General features: G+C 36.1%; 1 protein-coding gene across 1 annotated transcript in view; it reads left to right on the forward strand.

Moving 5' to 3' along the window:
• The window catches only part of LOC147524497 (putative carboxylesterase 18), a 31489-nt gene extending 7493 nt beyond the window's left edge, over positions 1–23996 (forward strand). Inside the window, 3 exon segments of the mRNA XM_086575117.1 lie at positions 13872–14294; positions 14297–14379; positions 23901–23996. Of these exon segments, the coding sequence (XP_086431243.1) occupies positions 13872–14294; positions 14297–14379; positions 23901–23996 (602 nt within the window).
• The last annotated feature ends 256 nt before the right edge of the window (positions 23997–24252 follow it).

Raw genomic sequence — 24252 nt, forward strand, 5'->3', positions numbered from 1 at the left:
TCTTTGAAAACCGCTCTGACTACAACTCCTATAATTCAACAACCTTATTGGTCTAAACCATTTGAACTTATGTGTGATGTTAGCAACTATGCTATTGGAGTTATCCTAGGTCAACACAGAGACAACAAACTCATTGTCATTTACTACGCTAGTAAAACTCTTAATAAAGCTCAACATAACTATACCACCACTGAGAAGGAGTTCCTCGCTGTTGTCTATGCCTTGGATAAGTTTTGTCCATACCTAGTTGGTTCTTCAACAATAGTCTACACTGACCATGCAGTACTTCGGTACCTACTACCGAAAAAAGATGAAAAATAAAGATTGATCCAATGGATCTTTCTCTTGCAAGAATTTACTCTCAAGATCAGAGATAAAAAAGGTTGCAAGAATGTTGTTGCCGACCATTTATCAAGGCTCATAAGTGATACTGATAGTGAATCTGACCCTATTTGTGATTCTTTCCCCGATGAACACTTGTACTCAGTTTTTTCTTCACCTTGGTACATTGATACAGTGAATTACCTTGTCATTGAGAAAGTCCCTTCCTCTTGGTCTCGTTATGACCGTAAAAAGTTCACCTCCATTGTGAAATATTATTTCTGGGATGAGCCATACCTATTCAAGTATTGTTCAAACCAACTCATAAGCCGTTGCATTCCCGACAGGGAACACAATGACGAGTTATCCTTTTGCTATGAACAATCCTGTGGTGGTCATTTTAGTGGCAAGAAAACTACAGCCAAGGTTCTGCAATGTGGTTTTTACTGGCTAACATTGTTTAGAGATGCACATGAGCACTGCAAAGCATGCACCCGCTGCCAGCAGCTCGGTCGCATTACTCAACGCAATATGATGCCCTTAAATCCAATTCTAATTGTGGAAATTTTTTATGTATGGGGCATCAACTTCATAGGCCCCTTCCCAAATTCTTATGGCTTTCTCTACATTCTGGTAGCTATTGGCTACGTGTCAAAATGGATTGAGGCAATAGCATGTCGGGCTAATGATCATAAGACCGCCGTCATTTTTGTCAAATAAAATATTTTCTCTCGTTTTGGTGTCCCCAGAGCTATCATTAGTGATGGGGGAAAATATTTTTGTAATAAAATTTTTGAGTTGCTATTAAAGAAATATGGAGTAACCCACAAGGTGACAACTCCGTATCATCCTCAGACCAGTGGCCAAGTGGAAGTCTAAAATAGAGAGATCAAGTACGTTATAGAGAAAGCAGTTAATCCATCTAGGAAGGAATGGTCTCTCCAATTATCTGATGCCTTGTGGGCATATAGAACGGCCTTTAAGACACCTATAGGGATGCCTCCTTACCGTCTCGTTTTTGGAAAACCTTGTCATATGCCGGTTGAAATTGAGCATCGTGCTCTATGGGCCATTAGAAGCCTCAATTATAATATCAATGTAGTAGGTGAGAAGCAAAAATTACAAATAAATAAGGTTAAGGAAATTCGGAGGGATGCATATGATCTCTCGAAATCCTATAAAGCCAATATGAAAAGAATGCACGTCAAGCATATTTTGAGGAAGGATTTCAAAATTGATCAAAAAAATTTTCTTTATAACTCAAGATTACACAATTTTTCCAGACAAATTGAAAACACGATGGTCTGGTCCTTTCATTGTGTCTGTTATCACCCCTTATGGGGCAATCACTTTGAAAAATCTAAACGATAACAACAAATTTCAAGTAAATGGGCAACACCTAAAACATTACCACAAGTTACGCTCTCCAAATGTCGAAAAGACACTTCTACATGATCCAGTCTATAGAGACTAATAGTTTCACTAGTGTACTTCCTTGCATGTGTGTAAAAACAGTGGGAGTACACCATTTTGGTAGTCGGGCCGTCTTCTCTTTTCTTCTCTCATATTATTTTGAGTGTGTGATTGCAAGCGCCGGAACTATAGTCCACAACAACTCTATTTCAGAACTGAGTATAAATGTCTTCTAATAATCGAGCAAAGGTTCATTCAGGTACACGATGGGTACCTAAAATTTCTCCTCCTTCCTTCTCTTCCTTTTTCTAATCTCTTCCTAGAGAAATTCAGTTAATCATTTGGTATAAATCTCACTCATCACGAAAATGGTCATAGTACTTTTGCTCGTAAACAACGTGCACGAAGGATAGGGTGATGTATGTGTTGTCAAACACCTTTCTGTCCAGGTCTTCAATCACTAGCCGATACTTGTCGGTATAAGGTATACACATGTCTAACACCAGTTGAGCAGGACAAACTTCGCCGCCGCATCGTTGCTCCCACAGGATGGGACTCGTCTTGAGGATCTAACGTTAAAAGACTTAAAATTGTCTTGAGGATTTGACGTTAAAAGACTCAACATGTATATACTCATGTCTTTTCCATTTTCCCTTTGCACTAGCACTGTGCACAATGAGATTTGTGTTCAACATTGGATGTTGCCTACTCGAGACATTGGTCATGGATTTAACCAGGCCAACCCCTAGCTGCACGCTATTTGATTTCGTTTCGGGGCGGTTTGAGGCTATACCATATGTAATAAGGGTAATATTATTAGACTGTTGCACCCCTTGCACAGTCAAGGATGGTACCATCCTGCACCCTAGGCCCCCAAAACATAAAGGTTAAGCCACAGTCTAGCTAGATTGGGTTAGCTCCAGAGTTGACATGACAGTTGCCTAGATTTTATGTGGAGAGTCTTCTGGCCGCCTAGTGTTGCTAACACATTAATTTTCCCTTATACATTTATATATATATGAATAATAATAATTTAAATTTTTTTAAAAATAAATAAAAAAATAAAATAAAATAAAAAAATTTGAAATTGAGCATGTCATATGCCATTGGATGTCATTTTTCATGCTGATCATTTTGGTAGCTCATTTGTCAAATTTGGAGTTGAAATGAATCGGGAATCTGCGTTTTAAGCATTTTGAGAAATCCACGACATGACAGGCATTAAGGATTGGGCCTAATGATCAAGTCCAACAGACTGATCCATAATTATGCCCAACGGCTATGCCAACAGTCTGATCCACCACTAGGCCCAACAGCTCTATCCTGCACGTTTTCCCCCTAACGGTCAAGTTTTTCCCTATAAATATCAACCCCCCTCACACTACTTCACTCATCTTATTCTCTACCTCTCCACAAATTACTTCTTCTACACTCTACTCTTTTCTTGCATAATGGATCTTATTGAAAATTTTGAAAAGCAACAACGTGATGATGCATTCAAGGTCTTCATACTGACAGTGTTTATCGTTGTTATACTATTGGTTATGCATCTAGTCATCCAGAATATCTAGATCTATATAACGTACATCTTTACTTTGCTTAATGTTTTTGTACATTAGCGTACTGTGTTAAATAAATGGAGAAATTCACTATGTTATATTTGTGTGTATTAATTGTATTTTCTTTTCAATCATAAACAGAAAGAAAAAAATAGAAAACCCATCAAAAATAAAAAAAATAAAAAACTCACAAAAATAAATCAAGCTCGAATCATTGTGTTCAAATCAAATCATGCACGCTACGTAGGTACGCTTAAGCAATGTCGCATACGCAACTCTGTAAGCTCTAACTAGCTTCTATTATTGAGATTTGCTACATCAATTCAAAATTTACGTGTAGGTCTAACTACCATGTGGCCCCTTCTTCTATACGTTCTATCTCTTTGCATGCCTCAATAACAGTCTTAGGGACGTAACTTTAAATGCCCTATTTGACAACTCAAGATAGAAAATAAGTGTTGGTCTAACTGCCATGTGAAACCTTCCTCCGTATTATCTAATATTTGTGAACACCTCTTAATCGTCTTGAGAATCTGATGTTAAAAGACCCACCTTGGATATCCATACTCGCTACGTCCTGCCACATAAATGTGATATGTCAAGAGCATATGTTAGTTCTATATGTGTTTTTCCCCATATATTTATTCCGGATCTAACTGCACTTGCCTTCCTGATCCGTAAATGTTCATATATTGGCTATAAATCTCTTTCTTTCAGCCATCTTCATTTCACTCATTTTTCACTAATTTTCCCTCACTTATAATTTGAAATGGCTCAACAAAGACAAATCGTGCCCGAGTTTTCATGAAGGCTTGTTTTCCCCATATTTTCATAGTGAAATTGTATGTCAAAGATAGATGCCTCTTCTATATCATTCGGCAGCTACCTATTCCAAAGAATTGGTTATGATGTTCTACCAATTTAGCCAACTTGACCATGGTAAATTCTATTTCCATGCCCCTGGACAACGTTTTGAATTGACTCCATAAATCATCTCCGAAATTTTTCAAATTCCAATGACGAACCCTGAGGTGCATATTCAGGAGTCATAATTTTATACCATCAAGCAACTAATGCAGGCCACTGTATCTCATGGCAAACTCGCCGGAAATAGAAACCATGTTGTTCTTCAACACTTTTTGCAACATAATCAATGAACCGTTCTCCACTGGTTAGGACACAATGTGGCTGGAACATCAAAAACATTTGAAGTGACCATACCTCTTCTCCACATACTCTGGGTGATGCAGACTCAAAGGGATGACTTTTTCATAATCCAATTTCTCTATAACTCGATCACCAGGACCAAAAAACAGTTAGCCCCTTTGCCTACCCTAGTCACGCGAATTATGTTGCATTGGGGTTATCAAGCTGTTTATCCAGAAATACCTCTTCAAGTAGCTCGCCTTACTCCGATTCATGCAGAGTGCATCACTGGTTTTTGGACTCTAGATACTCCAATGAACCTGACAGAGGAACAAGAAGACCACAACCCATCCTCTGAACATTTCTTTGACGAAAATGCCATGTATAACATCTTTAATCCTATGGAAGGCATTCAATTTCTTTACCAAGGCCTGCGAGCATTGCACGCCAGTTAAGAAATCTTATTTACACGTGTATTGGAATTACAGGAAGGTCAGGCAATGCATGAAGTGGCACAAGAAGAATTCTTGCAAAACCACTCATAGTTTTTGGAAAATCACGCTATCATAATGAAGAACTAAAGCAATTTTTCCACACACCAAGGTGAAATTCAGCAGCAGCTCATCCAGCAAATTGATCAACTCAACCGTCTTGTAAATGATATGCTTCCAATTAGCCATCCTCGCCATTAAAAAAAGCCCTAGATGTTGTTCCCCTGTAAAAATTAGGTGTTTATTTATCTCTTAATCAACCTCTTTTGCTTTTTTATGTTTTCTCTTGTTACGCAGTGGTTAAAGATAGTATGCCCATTAGATTGTAATAATTCTTGTTGTTATCAATAAACCATCGTTTCAAGACAAATTTTAAACTACTGTTATAAATTTGTTTGTAGGAAGGCCTTATCTTCTTCCATTCTCTTCCATCCATCGCGACAGACTTTCTTCCACTTTATCATCAGGCGTGGAAAACATATTTGATTCCCTTGCGGTGGGACCTTCTCGTTGCTTCACGCAACATCCCTACTTATTTTTGGACTTCTCACCATGCTGATTCATAGGCTATTAAGATTCCCTGCTATAAGTCACGACTTTCTCTACTCCATCAAGCATGACATACTACTACAGAAAATGGTCATATACCACTGTTTTTTAGAGTGGTAAAATGCCTTTTGCCACCGTTTCTAAACCGTGGTATAAACTTGTACCTATTAACCACGGTTTATCCTAGAATCGTGGTAATAAGTTTTTAAAAACCATGGTATCTGAATATTACGAAGTACTGATTTCTTGAGAAACCTTGGTATAAAGTCACCATATTTGCCACAGTTCTTCGAGAACCGTGGTATATAAGTTTTTTTATTTTAAAATAATAATAGAAATCCCTGATTATTTAAATCAGGGAGTGACTCTCAAGGACAAAAATGCCGAAAAAGTAACTCTCAAGGACACCTTTTCATTTCTGTAACTCTCAAGGACTGGGTAGATGAAAGTTCAAGTACTCTTGACGTGAAATAAAAAACGGATCGGGTAGATGAAATGTCAAGTATACCCCTGATGTGAAATAATTAACGGCCCGGCCCAGACGAAACGACCTGGTATATTTAGTATGAACATTGAACGTTCATAGTCTTTGGGTATGAACATTCAATGTTCATAGTCCTTTGGGTATGAACATTCAATGTTCACAGTCCTTGGGTATGAATATTGATTGGGTATGAACATTCAATGTTCATAGTCCTTTGGGTATGAATATTCGATGTTCATAGTCTTTGGATATGAACATTCAATGTTCACAGTCCTTGGGTATGAATATTGATTGGGTATGAACATTCAATGTTCATAGTCTTTTAGGTATGAACATTCGATGTTCATAGTCCTTGGATATGAACATTCAATGTTCATAGTCCTTGGGTATGAACATTCAATGTTCATAATCCTTTGAGTATGAACATTCGATGTTCATAGTCCTTGGTCCTTTGGGTATGAACATTCAATGTTCATAGTCTTTGGGAATGAACATTGATTGGGTATGAACATTGAATGTTCATAGTCCTTTTGGTATGAACATTCAATGTTCATACATCAATATATTGTATAAGGTACATTCACCTATTTGGATATGAACAATCATTGTTCATACACCAGCAAAAGGTATGAACACTCATTGTTCATAGTAAAATGACAGAAAGGGTAAAATTGAAAAATATTTATTTTAAATCCGGGTCATTTGTCCTTGAGAGTTATTTTCACGAAAGGGTATAACTGGCATTTAAAAAAAGTAAAATGGTCGGGCCAGCTTATTTTGTCCTTGAGGGTTACAAAATTTGAAACCGTGGGTTCGTGAGTTACTAATTGCTAGAATTTGTCCTTGTGAGTTACTCACCAAAAACCGTGTCCTCTAGACTTCATTTTCTCCAAAATTGGGTGTTAGGCCCAATTTCTTGTATTTAAATATTCCAATCACATAATAACTTCATAAAATAATTATGCATATCACATTCCACTTCATCACAAATTCAAAACACCATGGTCCACATGACTAATTTTAAACATCATCCGAAAGTAATCCACTCCCAATCGAAAATCCAAATTATAATAAATAAAAATATATTATATATAAAGAACCTGCAAACTAACTTATTCTATCTTGTTCAATATTCCAAATTGTGTTACAATGAAAGAACAATGAGCACAAAAGAAAAATAAAATGTAAATCTCTGTAACTTCACCAAGAACATTCTATTATGCATTGGCATTCTTGTCCCAAGAACATTCAGCCAAGAATAAGCAAAGTATGATCACCCTACGAAAAAAATAGTTGTGACTAAACAATGAAGAAAAGTACATGTAAAATAGTTTAGAAATTGTATAACTAACCACTTATGACATCTTGTTAAATAATTGATTCCTTAAGATTCTTGAAGTATGATTAGTTGTTTGTGACGTAAAATATGTCAAGATCGTCATTGTTGCATACTCGTGAAGAAGCATCTTGTTAAGTGAAAAATAAATGAATATGAAATAGAAACAATGAAAAACATTAAACAAAAACAAAAACCCTTTACCACTAAAATAAGGGTTAACTACCTATATGGTATCAATGTTGGCACGAGAATAAACTCCAAACCTACATGAAACAGTCACATGCTCCAAGGATGGTGCTTAGATGACTATATACAAAGAACTAGAGCTTCGGTACATAAACAAGCTAGGCCAACCCATCCACAAAAAATGCCATGTATGCAATAAAAAGTGCACTAAAGAGCCTCTCTACTGCCTCAAACAAATCATTTGATAGATTGGAGTTATTTACATCACCTTGGGCAGGAAGATGCCAAAATGCAAATTTCAAGAAATTAATCCTTTTCCGAATCCTAGAGCGCACAATTCAAGTGTATATGAACATTTTCTTTCACGTGTATGTGGTTCACAATTAAATCTCTTTACTAATTACCTTCAACACAATTAACACTCTTGACTAATTACCTTCATCATCTTCCATAGGTGTTTTAGATTTGAGTGCTACTGAAAAATTATGTTCTCAAACATAAATTAACTAAGTATACAAAAGATTATAGAAATATAAAATGAAACAAACCTGATTGAGGATCCCTTAATTGGCCTTTTAACCTGAAACCAAAGAATATAATGAGAAACACAAACAAATAATAGATTCAATTTTAGCACTTTTTAATAAGAAACCGAAACTCTTGTTCCATCTCTCTATCACTTACAATCTCTATTGAACAATGCAATGCAATCAAATGAAGACATTTATACAACAACAATTGTCAGCAACAACACATTAATTCAGTTAAGCAAATTAGGAAGTTAGGAACAAGACAAGCTACCTATAGAGAGTGCAATCCAATTTTCAAACTTGTACAACTAGAAAATATTTTCCCAAACTAACAAGGTAGAAAAGAAAGAGGACCATTCAAAGTGTTTGACCCTTTCAAATTTAGCACAAATAGTTTACAAGCATCAAACCCTTCGTATTCCAATACTCTTCCTTACGTGCCCTATAAAGGTTATAATGTCAACAGAGAGGAAACACAAAGAAAATGAAAATGTATTTCATAATCAATGTGGCATCTTCGTGTACAACATAATTCATCATCAATTGAAGTAAAAAGATATTAAGTACAAAATTCAGTTTGAACAGCCCACTTTCTGTAGAGCATAACTCTTGACTCTGATATCCAAATGCAGCAAAACAAGATTCATTATAAAATAGACATAGGGCACTAACTATTCGGTAGAGGTCATTGAAGCTAAATGTGACTCTAACCTTGTCAAAACACAACTGGAAAGCATTCCAGTGCTGCTTCCCTAGGCAGGCACTACAACACAATGTTCTCAAATTCTCACTAATAGAATTTATGAGGCTCTCTCCATGTGTTAAACCTACTCAAGAATTGTGCTTGCATTGCTCACTCCCTTTTGCCTGGGTATAAATGAACAAATGCTTTCTATTACCCTGAAATAGAAAAAGTGCTAACTTCAATGCTTAAAAATGCAAACCATAAGCTAAAGGAAAACCAAAAGAAAGCAAAAAAAAAGAAAAAGAAAGACAACTTAAAATGCAACATCAAATAGGGGACATAACAAAAATGGATAAGAAAACCATTATTTTGTTCCACATTAGTGTGAGTTGTTGTAAAACACTCTATCGATGGACAATAAACTGAATCCAAAGGGGTGCTACTTGGTCGTTGTTTCCTGCTTCAAGACCACACCAGCGAACCCATACATTTATTCTATTGGACACATTAAGAGCAAGACAAGCGGCTATTTAGAGAACAACCAACCAACCAACTACATTGAATCATCACAAAGAAATAACACATAGAGAACCTAAATTGCAAAGTATCTAACCCTCTTGAATTTAATCCGTAAAAGTTTTTTAATGCCAAGTAATACTACTGATTGTTACTATCGTGCTCCATCTACATGAAACTTACCACAAAAACTTAAAAAGGAAAGTTTGGCTTATGATAATCATAAAAAGATAATCTTACTCACAAATAAAGCGATGAAACTCTAAACGAAAGTAAAACTATAAACTAAATTGTTACTAGACTTATCAAAGATATTTGTTTTCTACTCTCGAATCTATTGACGTTAAGTTGGAATAGAAGATTCGTTCCACTCCTAGTCCTTTAGCATTCAAGTTTTCTACAATTGATGGTCTATCCAAAGTCAATGAGAGATTTACAAGGGAATTTATACTACGATGTGAATTCAAATAACAAGATACGAATAATGAAATGACAGGATGCTAAGGGTTTGAATCTAGATAAAGAATTAAAGGGAATTGAATCCACCTTAACTCTACTTAATCAACTAATAAAGACTCGTCGTGATCCAAATTGCAATGCTTTGCATATCAAAATGGTACTTCTAATCCCTAATTATACATGGCATCTCTACCAATTAATAACTAGCATGTGAGGTCGTCCACCCATTCTCATGGCGAATCAACGACCTTCTAGAGTGGAATAAACTCTCACGATGATTTCTAAATTAACAAAGATCAAGTTTCATCAAGGCTTCTTCAATCCCTCTAATGGAGGTTTAGCCTTGATTCATCAAGCTATCATTTCCCATTGAATTAACACTAGACATAATATAAAGATTTAAACTTTACTAATTTTGATTAAACAATACTTCAAATCTAATTAATAACTAAGAATTGAATAACAACAAGAATTGAAATTAGATCTACAAATTTAAATGACAAATTCGAAATGAACAAGAATAAACTATTTTATTTATCCAATCAATGAAGAACAATGATTCAAAGAATTAATCTAAAACAAGGAATGAAACTAATTAATTTAACTAATTGAATTCAAAAACTAGATCTACAAGCTATTTTAATGGCTACTTTCTATTCTAAGCTTTCTAACTATCCTTCTTAAGAGCAAAGTCTTTTTTTATGTAAAGGAGGAGACCAGATCCACAATTTCGTGCATGGGCTGAGGAGCCATGTTTAGCGCCGGAAAATCGAGTCCAAAACCCAATTTCTTCAGTCCACAGAGCCCGTTTCAGCTGGCTTTGACTTCAGTAGACTTTTTGTCCACTTTTGCTCCTCTAATTAGGTCAAGTCTTAGACCATTGGAAAGCTCTTTCCGAGCCGGTCGTTTTGACATAAGGTAGGACCAAATCCAAGGCCTGAGTCCAAAGATATGGTCTTTGAAAGTTCTGCTAACTTGTGTACTGTTTCTGCCCGTGTTGACATTTTAGCTTTTGACCGGGCTTTATAAAGGCTTTGTCTCCTTGAATCTTGGCCTTTATCACAGAACTTCTTAGCAACCAACCCTTTGCTCCTTTATATCGCCAAAGTGGCACATTTCTGTACATAATTGAGTTCCATGCCTGAAATACATAAAAGCACAAAATTAGCATTAACTCTTATTTATTATTCGCATAATTGGTCTAAAAGTAGTATTATTAAGGGGTTAAAACTACAGTTTTGGGCTCTTATCAGCTTACCTTTTCCCTGAAAATGGTTAGTGGGTAATTAGGCGACATGGATATCTAGTTAGCAGAAACTACTAGCTGTAACAAACAAACCATTGATATCCACTGACCTCTGTTAAGTAAATCCCCCACAAACATCAGACTCTTGCCTCTCAATTTCTCCTAACATCTCAGTTGCATTACACCTAAATTACACAAGAAATATTAAACTTGAATCTCATTTTATAGCACCTATTAGGTATCCAGGTAGGTAATATTACATGCGGCCAAAGAACACAAGCAAAAAGCGAGAAAACAATTTTCTGGTATTTACCATAAGACGTTTAAACAAATGTAACTAATACCTCTTGAGATTGTAATCATGAGGTTGCCATCTCAAATTCTAGTACTCTAAATCTATCGTCCCATGCTTCCAGCATGCTAACTGAACAGAAATATATGGGCAATCCGATTCATTATAGAGTGGATATGAAGCATTGTCAAATATCCATTTCCCATTAAACATGTCACACTTCTCTGAAATAAAAAACCGAACTTCCCAAAATCAAATAAAACACCATTGTCAAATATCCATTACTGGAAATGTTTGAAGAAACTGATTAAATTGACGACAAACAGAGCTTAAATACTGGAAATTTTAAAGTGGAAATTATAAATTCTAACTAATAAAGGAAACACACTTTCAATTTCAAAGTCTAATCGAGAAATTCTTACCAAATGACAAAAAAAAATTAAAAAAAAAAAAAAAGGCAGCACGATCTTGTGAAGTTCGGGTTTGATAATTATGCCCTAGAGTTAACGAAAGCTACAGAAGTAAATTTGCATGAAGAAAATTATAGCTTGAGCACCGATGGTTTAGAGCGTGTGGAACTTTTTTTTTTTTTAGATTTGATAATTGATATAACTTCTATCCCCACGGAATTATAATTTGCCGAAATATAAACCACTGTTCGCTAGAAAACCGTGGGATACTCCATAATTGATTAGTGGAAAATGAATGTGTCGTGGTATAAACTAACAAGTTGCCACAGTTTTTGTAAATTAGTTGTACAAACTAAGATCCAAAAAATCGGATCAATTTCTACCGTGGTATACAAATATTAGCCACTGTTATTACAAAAACTGTGGTATATAAATTCATACATACCGTGGTATATGTGTCTTTCTGTAGTAGTGGCAACTCCAAAAATCATTCCTGAGCAATCATTCCAGGCTATGATGGACTCCCCTACTTATGGCCTTCACTTCCGTGGCTACATCACCGATATTGGGTGGTCTTCCCTAGTTCTTCAACCGGACCAAACTTATTCTCTAAGTTTGGCTGCATACTTTTATGCCAATATGAAAGACACACAAATATTCAACCATGCACAAGGTTTCTTCCTATATGAGTTCACTATCATAGTTGGGGACACACAACATATTTTCTCTGAGCCAACGATTGCACTAACTTTGGATCTTCCTTATCACGAGCCAGCGACAACATAGTCATACATCACCCAAAATTCATATCGTTCATTTTCGTGGCCTCATTTTTGCTGGACATATGGTGATGGTTTAGCACGAACAGACGAAGGAGTTGCACCTGGCAGATGGCCAGAGACCACCATTCCCTTAGCAATCATGACCATGAACGTAGGAAATGCGATGTTGTTTGTACTTCTAAACATCATGGGAAATTGGCATTTTTCTACTGCCAATGACACTGCATGTGTAATCTTCAATGCCCTTGCTCAAAGTCATGCACTCTTTGATATCACACACTGTGTTATCTCACATTTGAAAAGAGCTCGCAATTTTGAACATAATTATTTACTTTTACTGGTAACCACATGCTGAATTATGAGAACACAGTTCCCACAGTTTACGGCCATGTTTAACGACTGGGTTAAGGTCATTAAACATTGAGGTTTAGGGCATGGCGTGGACGGTCTTCACCGTACCTGTAGAACGTTTGCTGCTTCCCTGACAACGAAGATATGTTGGCACATTTGAACGAATCAGGAGCACCACAATGGAGCACCATTTGGCAAACCATTATCTATTGACGTGATGATGAGGAAATGCATTTCACTCGAGATGATGAGAGAATGGCAGTTTCTAGTGGTTGGTAAATTTAAGTAGGTCATTCTATATATAGTTGTGTTTGGTGTACTATCATTTTTTTTTATTTTTGTATAATATATTATGTTAGAAAAACTTTCTGTTGCAGCTATTCAGCCCTAATTTTGCTCACAGTTCTTAGATAATTTCTTTCTTTATCTCTTGATACTTCGAGGACTAAGCATTATTCTGTTTGGGGGTGCTTTAAACCTGTAGCAAAAATTATGCCACTTGTAGGTTGTATATAGTTTCTATTTGGGTTTTTTAGGTCTTGGTCCTAATAATAGTTTGTTTATTAGGGTTTGGTCCAGAAAAGGTTGAATATTAGGGCTTAGTCCTACTTCTGGTTCTTGACTGCATGTCAACTCAGTTGATTGTGGTCAATCTGCTTATATTTTTAAAATAACAATAATACCCCTCGCGTGCAACATCACGTGAATATATAAGTTAGACTTTGATACAAGAAATAAGGTCCTCTTCTAGGACTTGGTCCCTACTATTTTTTGACAAATTAGAGTTTAGTCCTACTTGTCAACCATTAGAATTTCCTTCTTCACAAAACCCAAAAAAGAAAACAAGTTGGTCTTTATTTAGAAAGAGATTACTGAGAAGTTGAATTCCACATCCACTGTTCTGCCATGGAAGATAAAGATTGGACTTGCTCTCCTTAGTAGCGTTACCGACTTCTCATGTCGCTTTGGTAGTATCATTAACCGCCGTCTCCTCGGATTCTTCGATACCACAACCAAAGCTTTTGCTCAAATAAGTAACGACATTAAGGTCTCTGATATAAAGATAGATCCAAATCAAAACTTGTGATTTCGTCTCTATGTCCTTATTGAAGTTCCTGCTGACACAAAGCTTCCAGTGGTTTTCTTCTTTCATGGTGGTGGCTTTTCTTTCCTATCTCCTGATTCAAAGGCTTACAACGCTGTCTGTCCTCGGTTTGCTAGGAAAACTCTTGCAATTTTTGTCTCTGTGAACTACCGTCTCACGGCTGAATATCGATTTCTAGATGCATATGATGACGGCTTCGATACACTCAAGTTTATGGATCATAAATTTTTTGAAGGTTTCCCAGAAAATGTTGATTTATCAAGGTGTTTCATAGCTGGAGACAATGCTGGTGGGAACTTGGCGCATTTTGTCGCACGCAGGTTCGCAAAAGCTGGAGCAGGTGAGTTTAATGAGCTCAAAGTAATCGGATTGATAGTGATTCAACCCTTCTTTGGTGGAGAAGAGAGAACTTAGTTAGAGATTCGACTAAAGGAGCTCCATTAGTTTCGGTTGAAAGAGCATATTGGAATTGGAAGGTGTTTCTTCTTGAAGGAGCGAATCGGGATCACGAAGCAGTTAGAAGGAAATTCTAATGGTTGACAAATAGGACTAAACTCTAATTTGTCAAATAAGAGTAAGGACCAAGTCCTAGAAGATGACCTTATTTCTTGTATCAAAGTCTATCTTATATATTCACATATGATGTTGCACGCGAGGGATATTATTGTCATTTCAAAAATACAAGCAGATTGACCACAATCAACTGAGTTGACTTGTAGTCAAGAACAAGAAGTAGGAATAAACCCTAATATTCAAACTTTTCTGGACCAAACTCTAATAAACCAACTGTTATTAGGACCAAGACCTAAATATCCCTTTCTATTTTCTTTTTAGTGAATGTACTTTGTGACAAAGTCTTGTTTCTTTTTCTATGATGAAAATTGTCTAGAAATCTTACATTAGCATTCGAATTAAGATTTGTTCTTAAGAAACTTAAGATAATACGTACGCAATAGTTTTTACATCTTTTCATGAGCATTCATGCACTGAGTATCATCGATTGTACATAGCAGTAAGTTCTTAGAACCCACGGTTAGTCTACTTAAATTATCAATCCTGTTAGAATCTAAGCAAAAAGCCTCGATATGTGTGAATTATGAGTAATGACACAGAGAAGTAGTTTTTTCGAATAGAGAAAATCACGCGTCTACTTACTTGATCACCATCCGAATCTTAGGCAAAAATTATTTGGATCGATATTATAATGCCCAAAATCAAACAAAGATTTCGAGACGTTGATAAGACTACGTTCAATATAATAATTTAAAATTAACAATAAACCATCATATTTATTTTTTCTACAAAAAAAAATCCGACAGAATTTCCTTTGTATTTTCAACATTTCATATACCTAAAACCTATTATAACCTGAATATCAACATAACCTAATATTCATATATCAACCTTTCCAAGTTATATATAACTTTACATAGTTTGAAAACCAAAACATATCTATTTACAATGTGAACCAAATATATACAACCCTGTCAAAAACAAATTCTGTAACACCCGCTAACCGATCGATCTCTTACCCTGGACCGGTATTTCACACTTGCACGTCACTCCATGACATCACAAATAAATTTTTTAAGCAGTTGTATAGTATATTCATAAATCATAAAATGAATATTTTTACCTACGAATAAGCGATTAAACAAAACGCAAGTAAAACTAAAGTTTACGTGTGATGTTATCAAAGTTATCTTTTTCTCTCGATTCTATCGCAATATAGTGGGAATAAAAGATTCGTTCCACTCCTAATTCTTTAGAATTCGCGTTTCCTAAGATTATCAATCTATCCAAAGTTAATGAGACTTTTACGAAATTATTCTACGATGCAAATTATACTAACAAGATATGATAATTCAACTACGAAATGCTAAAGTTTGATTCTAGATAAAGAATTAGGGGAATTTGATTCCACCTTAACTCGACTAATTTAGTAACGAAGAATCGTCATAATCCGAATTGAATTGGTTTGGCATAACAATTGGTTCTTCCTAATCCCTAGTTATTCATGGTAATCTCTACCAACTAACATCTAGCATGTGAAACAATCAAACCCATTCTCATGGTGAACTAATTGTTTTCTAGATTGGAATGGAAACTTATGACTATTCTACGCTAACAACAATCAAGGCTTCCTCAAACCCCTCTAATGGAGGTTTAGCCTAGAGTCATTAAACTATCATTTCCAATTGAATTCAAACAAGACATAATATAAATATTCTAACTTTACTAATTTGAACTAATCAAGAACTCAAAACTAAATTAACACTAAGAAATGATTAACAACTAAGTTACGAATTTAACAATACTAAAACTAAATAAGAATTTAATTAATAAACTAAATTGAGATGAAAATGAATATTTTATTATGAAACTAATATTTGATTCTAAAAATAATAATCTACTTGTTCTAACTAATCTATTGCAAAGTAAAAACTAGATCTAAAACAATAATTGAAAACTAATTTATGGAATGTAAAACTATATCTAGAATTATATGCTCTAATCCTACCAAAAACTACTTTCTTAAGAGTTTAGTCTTGTTTTTTTCCAATGGAGGAGACTAGATCCACATTTTCGTACATGGGCCGAGGAGCCATGTTTTGGGCTGAAAAATCGAGCCCAAAACCCAATTTCTTCAGTCCACAGAGCCCTTTTCAGCTGGATTTTGCCTCAACAGACCTTTCATCCACTTATGCTCCTCTGATTGGGTCAAAGCTTAGATCATTAGAAAGCTCTTTCAGAAACGGTCGTTTTGACATAAGGTAGGCCCAATTATGAGGTCTGAGTACAAAGATACGGTATTCGGAAGTTTTGCTGACTTTTGTGCACTGTTTCTGCCTGCGTTGACTTTGACTTTTTAGCTTTGACCGGGCTTTAAAAAGGGTTTTTCTCCTTGAATCTTGGCCTTTAATCACAGAACTTCTTAGCAACTAACCCTTGCTCCTTTATCTCCCCAAAGTGACACATTTCTGCAAATAATTGACTCTAATGTCTGAAATACATAAAAACACGTAATCAGCATTAACTCTTATTTATTACTCGCATAATTGGTCTAAAAGTATTATTGTTAAGGGGTTAAAACTACAGTTTTGGGCTCTTATCAAACCACCCCCAAATAGCATTTTGCTTATCCTCAAGCAAATATGAGAAATTAGAATAAGTGACCAAAAATGGAGTTCTAACTACTCTTGTTTCGCCGAGTACGATTGCATTGACCGTATGCAACAAGGCCTTAAACCACTAGGAATTCCCTAGTGGATGAGTTATAGCCTCATGAGAGTTTTCTAGTGAAAGTAAACTTCATCTATACTACAACGACTAAGAAATAAAACTATTGTTTCCTTATTTATACCATAATTATCTATACATCTCACTTAGCAATGAATACAGAATAATCAAGTTTAAACCTAAGCTAATATATGCATAATAATCAATCATCTACGAATAAACATATATACAATGAGTAATACTATGAAATACACTACCAGGTCCGTTTCTGAAAACTCGAAATAGCGTCCTTAAGTAGGTCCTCACATAAATGTCAAGACAAAAACCACTCAAATTTTTCCTCTCAAGTTTCGCTACTCCAGTGCGCAGTGGGCACACTTTACCTTATAATCTTAATGACACCAAGGAAGCTGGAGTCAATCAAACATATCTGCCACTTACTATCACACTAACCTATTCCTAATTGATCTAGAGGTCTTTATTAGGTGTTGCGGGGATTAGGAGATGGTTTAAGAAGGAAGGAAATAGATATTCAAAACGGACAAGTCTGAGATAATAGAGTCTTCATATTATGTAACTAGAGAAAATCTTGTTCTTTACTTTTACTTCTACACTTTGTTTCCATCCTTAGCCATATTTTCTTTTTCTTTTTCTTTGGCTTTTGACTCCTTTGATTCTATTTTTTTTGAGTTCTAACTCTTTATTTTCTTTTATTTATTTATTTATTTATTTTTTATTTGGATGGAAACTTTTTTTTCTTATCTGAAGCGACTAACAAATTCTTGATTTCAAAGGTCTTTCTCTTTTCTATTCTTCATCTCTATTCTCGGACTCATTCAAAGAATGGGTAGGCTGATTTTTTTTTTTTTTTTTTTTTTTTTTTTGTTTTGTTTTTTTGTAACAGGGTAAAGGATTTGTGGTTTATGAAATGCTAAAGAAAGCCTCAGAGGGGCGACTAGCGGAAAATAATTCATAGGTTTGAATTTCTGGCTATATCGATCCAAAGAGGGCCTAAATTCTCGCTTATGATATGGTATAGTGATCAAGCAAGTGGACGTGTGATTTCTCTATCCGGATTTCACTTCTCCCTTATGTCATTTCTCAAATATTTCACTCATATAAGACTTTAGGCTATATTCTCACAGGATTTGTAGAATAAGTATTCTAACCTAGATTTCATAAACTTACTTCCAAACAATCATAGATACTCATGTAATATAGTTATAGATAGATGCAAAGATTATTACCTACATATTAACCTAAGTTTCTAAAAACTATTCTAATGCAAAAGCTACGTGAGACTTCTAGATTATTAAGAGCATAGAGAAGGAAAACAATACCAATATTCCTAAGTGTATAGCATAAACTTTTTATTTATATTTTTTGAATTTTTTAAATTGTAAGTAGAAAACATGTGCATATTATACATATCTATATCCTAACAGATGTCTGAATTACATGTGTTTCTATGCCACCCCCAAACAAGAAGCATGCTTTGTCCTCAAAGTATTTAAATAAAATAGGTAGAAAAATACCATGGAAACGCGTGAAATTCTGGAACATCTACAAAACAAGGTTAAAACATAATAATATAGAAAATAAAAACTGACGCAACTCTATAGGAGTTCCACCCGTTACGAGGTTAACAAGAATTAAATTGCTTGGGACATAAGCAGACACTAACTGAAACTAAAACTTACCTTATCTCCCGCTTTTAAAAGTTATCCTCCTCTTCTATAAAGAAATGAGGTTCCTTCGCATCCTGCCACGCCATGATGATTTGCCAGGCTTCACGCCATTTATCATCTACTATAGCTAACCTATCAAGCGCCACTTGGTTGGATGGGGTGTAAGGAGCAACCTGATGAGGTTGTATCCTCCACCCTGGCCAAGTCATTGCACGGAAAGATCGAATAATACAATTGGTAGGTCTCAAAATATTGACCCCAACCCAATTCGTGAAGCAGGCACAAAAAACAAGGAAGAAACATAGCATAATACGGCAAACTAAAACATGTATAAGAAGGTACTTATGCATGCCTCATGCTATGGGCTCGAGCTAAACTAGACATGAGGGTCTGGAGAATATCATAGAGTGTACGTCCCCCAGCTAAAGTAAGGAAAATATCACAAGTTTCGTCATTCACAGAAGAATAACGTCATTCTCCTCTAATGTTTAGCATGATCCAAAACATAACAGTGCCCACGTTCGTAGACAGGCTACCAAGGGCGACGTTATATTCCCCTTGGTCCTCTATCCTAAAGATTCCTGCCCCGTAATGCTCATGCAAATCCTCATAGTTATACATGTACATATTATCTACCAAATAGGCTCATGAGTCTTGTATTTCAGTGGACATAGCAAATCCAAGAACAAATGTTAGCAAGAACCTAGAAATTTCCATTGGTTCATCCCCAACGATTATAGAGAACACTTGTTCTCCATCTGGTCTATCAAAGAACTTACAATTATCATAAAAATAAGATGTAAGTGCGGGAGAATAAACTTCATCAGCTCTTACCATTAGCGGTTCCCAACCTACGTGTATGACCACCTCGCGAAACCAAGCACCATAAGCGTCACTTTGGAACCAGTCTTCAAAAGACTATTCTGGTATGATACGAGGGGATGTCATCACAAAACTACTTTCTAGCACAGCTGCAACGGTCCTGGAATAACCCACGAAAAATCGAAATTTTTTGTGTCTACGGAGGTCAGGGCGCGGGGTGCGCTCAACCTAAGCCTTGTATGGGCGCGGGTCGCGCTCAGGAGCAATCGGAATTACATTGTTTTGGGTGCGGGTCGCGCTCAAGAGCAAATGGATTGACAGTGTTTTGGGCATGGGTGGCGCTCAACTGAGGCGCAGGCGCACTCCGAGCTGCTGAGTGCTAAAGTGAAGAAGGAAAAGAAGGAAAACTTGGGAGTGAAAGGTGAGAGATGAAAATGAGAGATGTGAGTTTTGTGTGGGGAATGAATGAAGTTTATATAGGTTTTGAGTTTCCATACCGAATCGGAAAGTTGCCAAAAAGTATTAAGGCAATTGCTGGAAACAAAAAATTTTCAAAATCGGAAACGAAAACAACCCATATTCTTTATTCCAAAACAAACCTAATATTTTTTAGGTTGAAATTAGAATAGTAACTTCTAAAACTCTTTTAGATTTCATCCTACCACCATATCTACTCATAGCCTGCCAATATTGGCAATATTCCCAACAATCACTCTAAAACAACTTCTAAAATTGAGGTTCATATAAAAATTATGCCAGAATAAATAATACCACCCCTAACAATTCGGGAAGGTGGGATTAACAATAAAAACAACGCATAATTTGAAAAGAACCACATTATATTAAAATTGAAATTCAAACAACATTTAACTATCCAATTCAAATTTAACTACTGAATTCAAAAATTAACATCCGGACTACTAAAAACAATAAAAACGACATCAACACATAAATTCTCTAAACCACCCACTACTGTTTGAAGATGGAACATGAGATGAAGATGGTTGGGCAATCAAGGATGGAAATACTAACACCCCACCCCCAAACAAATTTTATAGAACAAAGTTTAGAAAATTTGTTTTAAACGCGGGTCTTTTAAACTCAGATTCCCGAGACTTCCTAGATTACTATTTTTATGGTTTTAATATTTTTTTACTTGTTATGAATACGGATTAATATAAGGAAAAACAAAAAACAATAAGGACATAATTCACACCATAGAGAAACATGACTCAAAACTCGAGAAAACATGCAAGAGTGGAAAACGTGAATTATGTTAACCGTGGACTTACAATCCGATACTTACAGCCACACACTCCATAAGGAGGGCCCGGTTACCTGAATGGTGCACTTACCAATATATGGAAGTGAAAGAAAGTACACCGAAGAATAAAATGAGTCTTTTAGAGTCAGATACTCAAGACTTTATCTAACCCATATGTATATAATGAACATGTAGTTTACCATATATCAATAACCTAAAGAGTTGTGGGTCTTTCCATAAATAAATAACATGGAACGCACCCCCAAACAGAATCAAGCACCAAGATTTTTGACGACGCAACTTAGTGAAATGAAAGCGAAGTCTGATAGATCTAGAACGTAACCAAGCATGCACCTTCTTTTTCCTCCAACGAAAAGGTGGCCAAGTAAATGAGTGTGAAAAAGTGGATGGTTGTGGAAGATATGGTGGATATGGATGAATTTTAGAAGTAAGAAATTGAAAAAATGAGAATGTGGGTTTAGCATAAAACTCATTTGTGGCATGGGTTGGTATTATCACACAACTGAAAATGAAAGTGTCAGGTGGCTCTTTAGGTAGTATTTTCTTAACAGGAGAGTTTAGAAAATCATGAAGCACAGGAGAAACAAGAGGACCAAGTGCAAACTCTAAGTTCCTTTGAAAGGGTGGAAGCGGGGGAATCGAGGTGGATGGTGCGCAAGGTAGTTCTTGATAGGGTGAATCATTACCTGCTCTAAGAAACTCATTGAATTCCTCATCCAACTTGGTCACATCCACATTACTATGGTATTCCTCTGTATCTTTGATAAAGTCATCAATCTCGTCCTCATCCATAAGATGGGTATCGACTAGTGTAGGGACGAAAATGTCGGAGTCTGAACTTCCAAAGGAAAGAAATTTGGGCATCTGATTATCAGGAAATGTGTTGTCAAAATAATCTCGAGCGAAGCTCTCGATCATGCTAACCTCTCCATCGATAGTCGTATCTGGGTAATGTTGAATAGTCTTAAAAAAATTTACCTCAACAAAAAGATGGACAAAGGATAAGGACATCGAACAATCGCGGTAGTTTAGGAGCGTGTTGGCAATAGCCAAGAAGGGACGACCTAAAATGATAGGAACAGAGTCGTTAGCGAGTTCTGTGTCGAGGATAACGAAGTCGGCTGGGTAGTAAAAATTTTGAACTTTAACTAGCACGTTTTCAACCACACCCTTAGGATACTTAATAGAATGATCCGCTAATTGGAACGCCATTTTCGTTGGTTGCATCTCTTGTAGACCGATTTGTTTATATAAATAATAAGGGAGTAAGTTAACACTCGCCCCCAGGTCTAATAGAGCAGTTGTTGTGTGATTATCCCCCAAAGTGCATTGTACATTAGGACAACCAGGGTCCTTGTACTTAACGATTCTATTATTTTCAGATAAAGTTGGGAATTGTTCAGTTAAAAAGGTGTCTTTAGAAATATTTGTCTTACGCCTAGTAGTGCACAACTCTTTAAGAAACTTAGCATGGTGAGGTAACTTTTTTATCGCTTCAAGAAAAGGAAGGTTTATCATTAGATTTTTGAAAACTTCCCTAATCTCATCGAAATTCGTATCCTTAGTTAACATTGCTAATCTCTGGGGAAACGGTGGTTTCTCTCTATATTTAGCGTAAGGATCAACATGATGTTTAACCTTGTCTTTTTGTTTCTTAGGTTGTGGTTTAACTGGTACCTCTACAAGGGTAGGATCTTCAGTTTCCAGTTTGGTATCTAGTAGAATATCAGGTGTAGGGACCACTGGTGGGGTAACCATAGACATACTTATGGCGTTATCAACCACTCTTCCAGAACGGAGAGTGGTGATAGCATTTAACTCACCTATGTTTCCATTTTCATTACTAGTATTACCGATTACCTCAAAGGCTGTGTTTGGTGTTTTAGGATTAGGTAACGCTTGACCTTTGAAACACGCCTTTCGGTTGGGCTTTCTCTTAGGCTAACTATTGGGTTAAATGATTAATGGATTGTAAAACTTGTTGGTTAGATTGAGCCATGGATTGGAAATTTTGTTGGCTAACCTGTATGAAGGCGTCAAGACGATCCGGTTGTGTAGGTGTAGTGGTCACAGGTGGTGTGACTGGAACTATCTCACGTTGATTATTAACAGGTAGTTATTATTAACCGGAATGATACCTCTATTAGCATTATAATTATAATTGTTATAATTATTATAATTACCTTGTCCTTGTCCTTATCTCTGGGGAGCTTGGTTGTAATTGGGTGCTGGCATAACATTCTGATTATTATACCCTGGAGGTGTAACTTGTTGATTATTTCGCCAACCAAAATTGGGGTTTTGTCTCCAAGGTGCGTTAGGTTCGCTATTAATGGAATAAACATTGTCCGGTTGTGCGGATGGATATGTTCATAGACTAGAGGACAATAGGAGTCGGGATGCCAAGGACTCAAACAGAGATTACAGGGAATAGAGTTAATATTCATGACAGGGGTAGGCTTTTGTTGAACAGAAATAGCCTCTACCTTTTTAGTGAGAGATTCGATTAAATTTCTTAGTTTAGGATCGGGTTTCATCTCAAACATACTGGTAGCCTTAACTGTTGAAGAAGAACTAGCGGAACGGGAGATATTGTCACTACCCCCCAGTTATTATTACGCTTTGTTTGATCTTCTAAAAATTTATAAGCCTCTGAGGCTCCTTTACTTAGGAAACTACCCCCATTCATTATGTCAAGCACCTCTTTGTGGTGGTGTAACAGTCCCTTGAAAAAGGCACGAACTAACGTGTCTTTCACGGGGTTATGATGTGGACACTCTATAAGAAGATCGGTGAAACAATTCCAAGCCTCTGAAAATGATTCATGAGGATTCTGTCGAAAGAAATGAATCTTGGAAAGCATTTCATCTGTCTTCATTGGTGGGTAAAAATGTTCCATAAATAGTTTAACAAGTTTGGCCCATGGGTCCACAGAATTAGGCGCTTGGGCAGTTAACCAAAACGTCACCTTATCGACTAAGGTGAAAGGAAACACCATCAGTTTAATTTGTTCAGCACCAACCGTAGGATGGTGGAATGTAGTAAGAACTTGGTTAATCCTACGCATGTGCTGATAAGGTTTTTCATGAACGGGTAACAAATTAAATATATTTGAGGGGATTCGGAAATCCCACACTGGGTCTGATAGGACGATGCAAAATTTTGGGCTATCGTTTAAGGCTTTGTAAAAGTCAGAGAGAGAAGACTCTCTTTCTTCAGCCATTATTTTAGTTGTAGTGTGTGGTATATTAGCTAAAGGTGTAGTGAGTGGTATACTAGAAAGGCGTTTTTGTTGATGTTGCCAATTGATTACGTTAGGTGTTTTTCTTCTGCCTCACCTTAATCTCATGCAA

This window comes from Coptis chinensis, chromosome 1, assembly GCF_015680905.1.
Source record: "Coptis chinensis isolate HL-2020 chromosome 1, ASM1568090v1, whole genome shotgun sequence".
NCBI lineage: Eukaryota > Viridiplantae > Streptophyta > Magnoliopsida > Ranunculales > Ranunculaceae > Coptis > Coptis chinensis.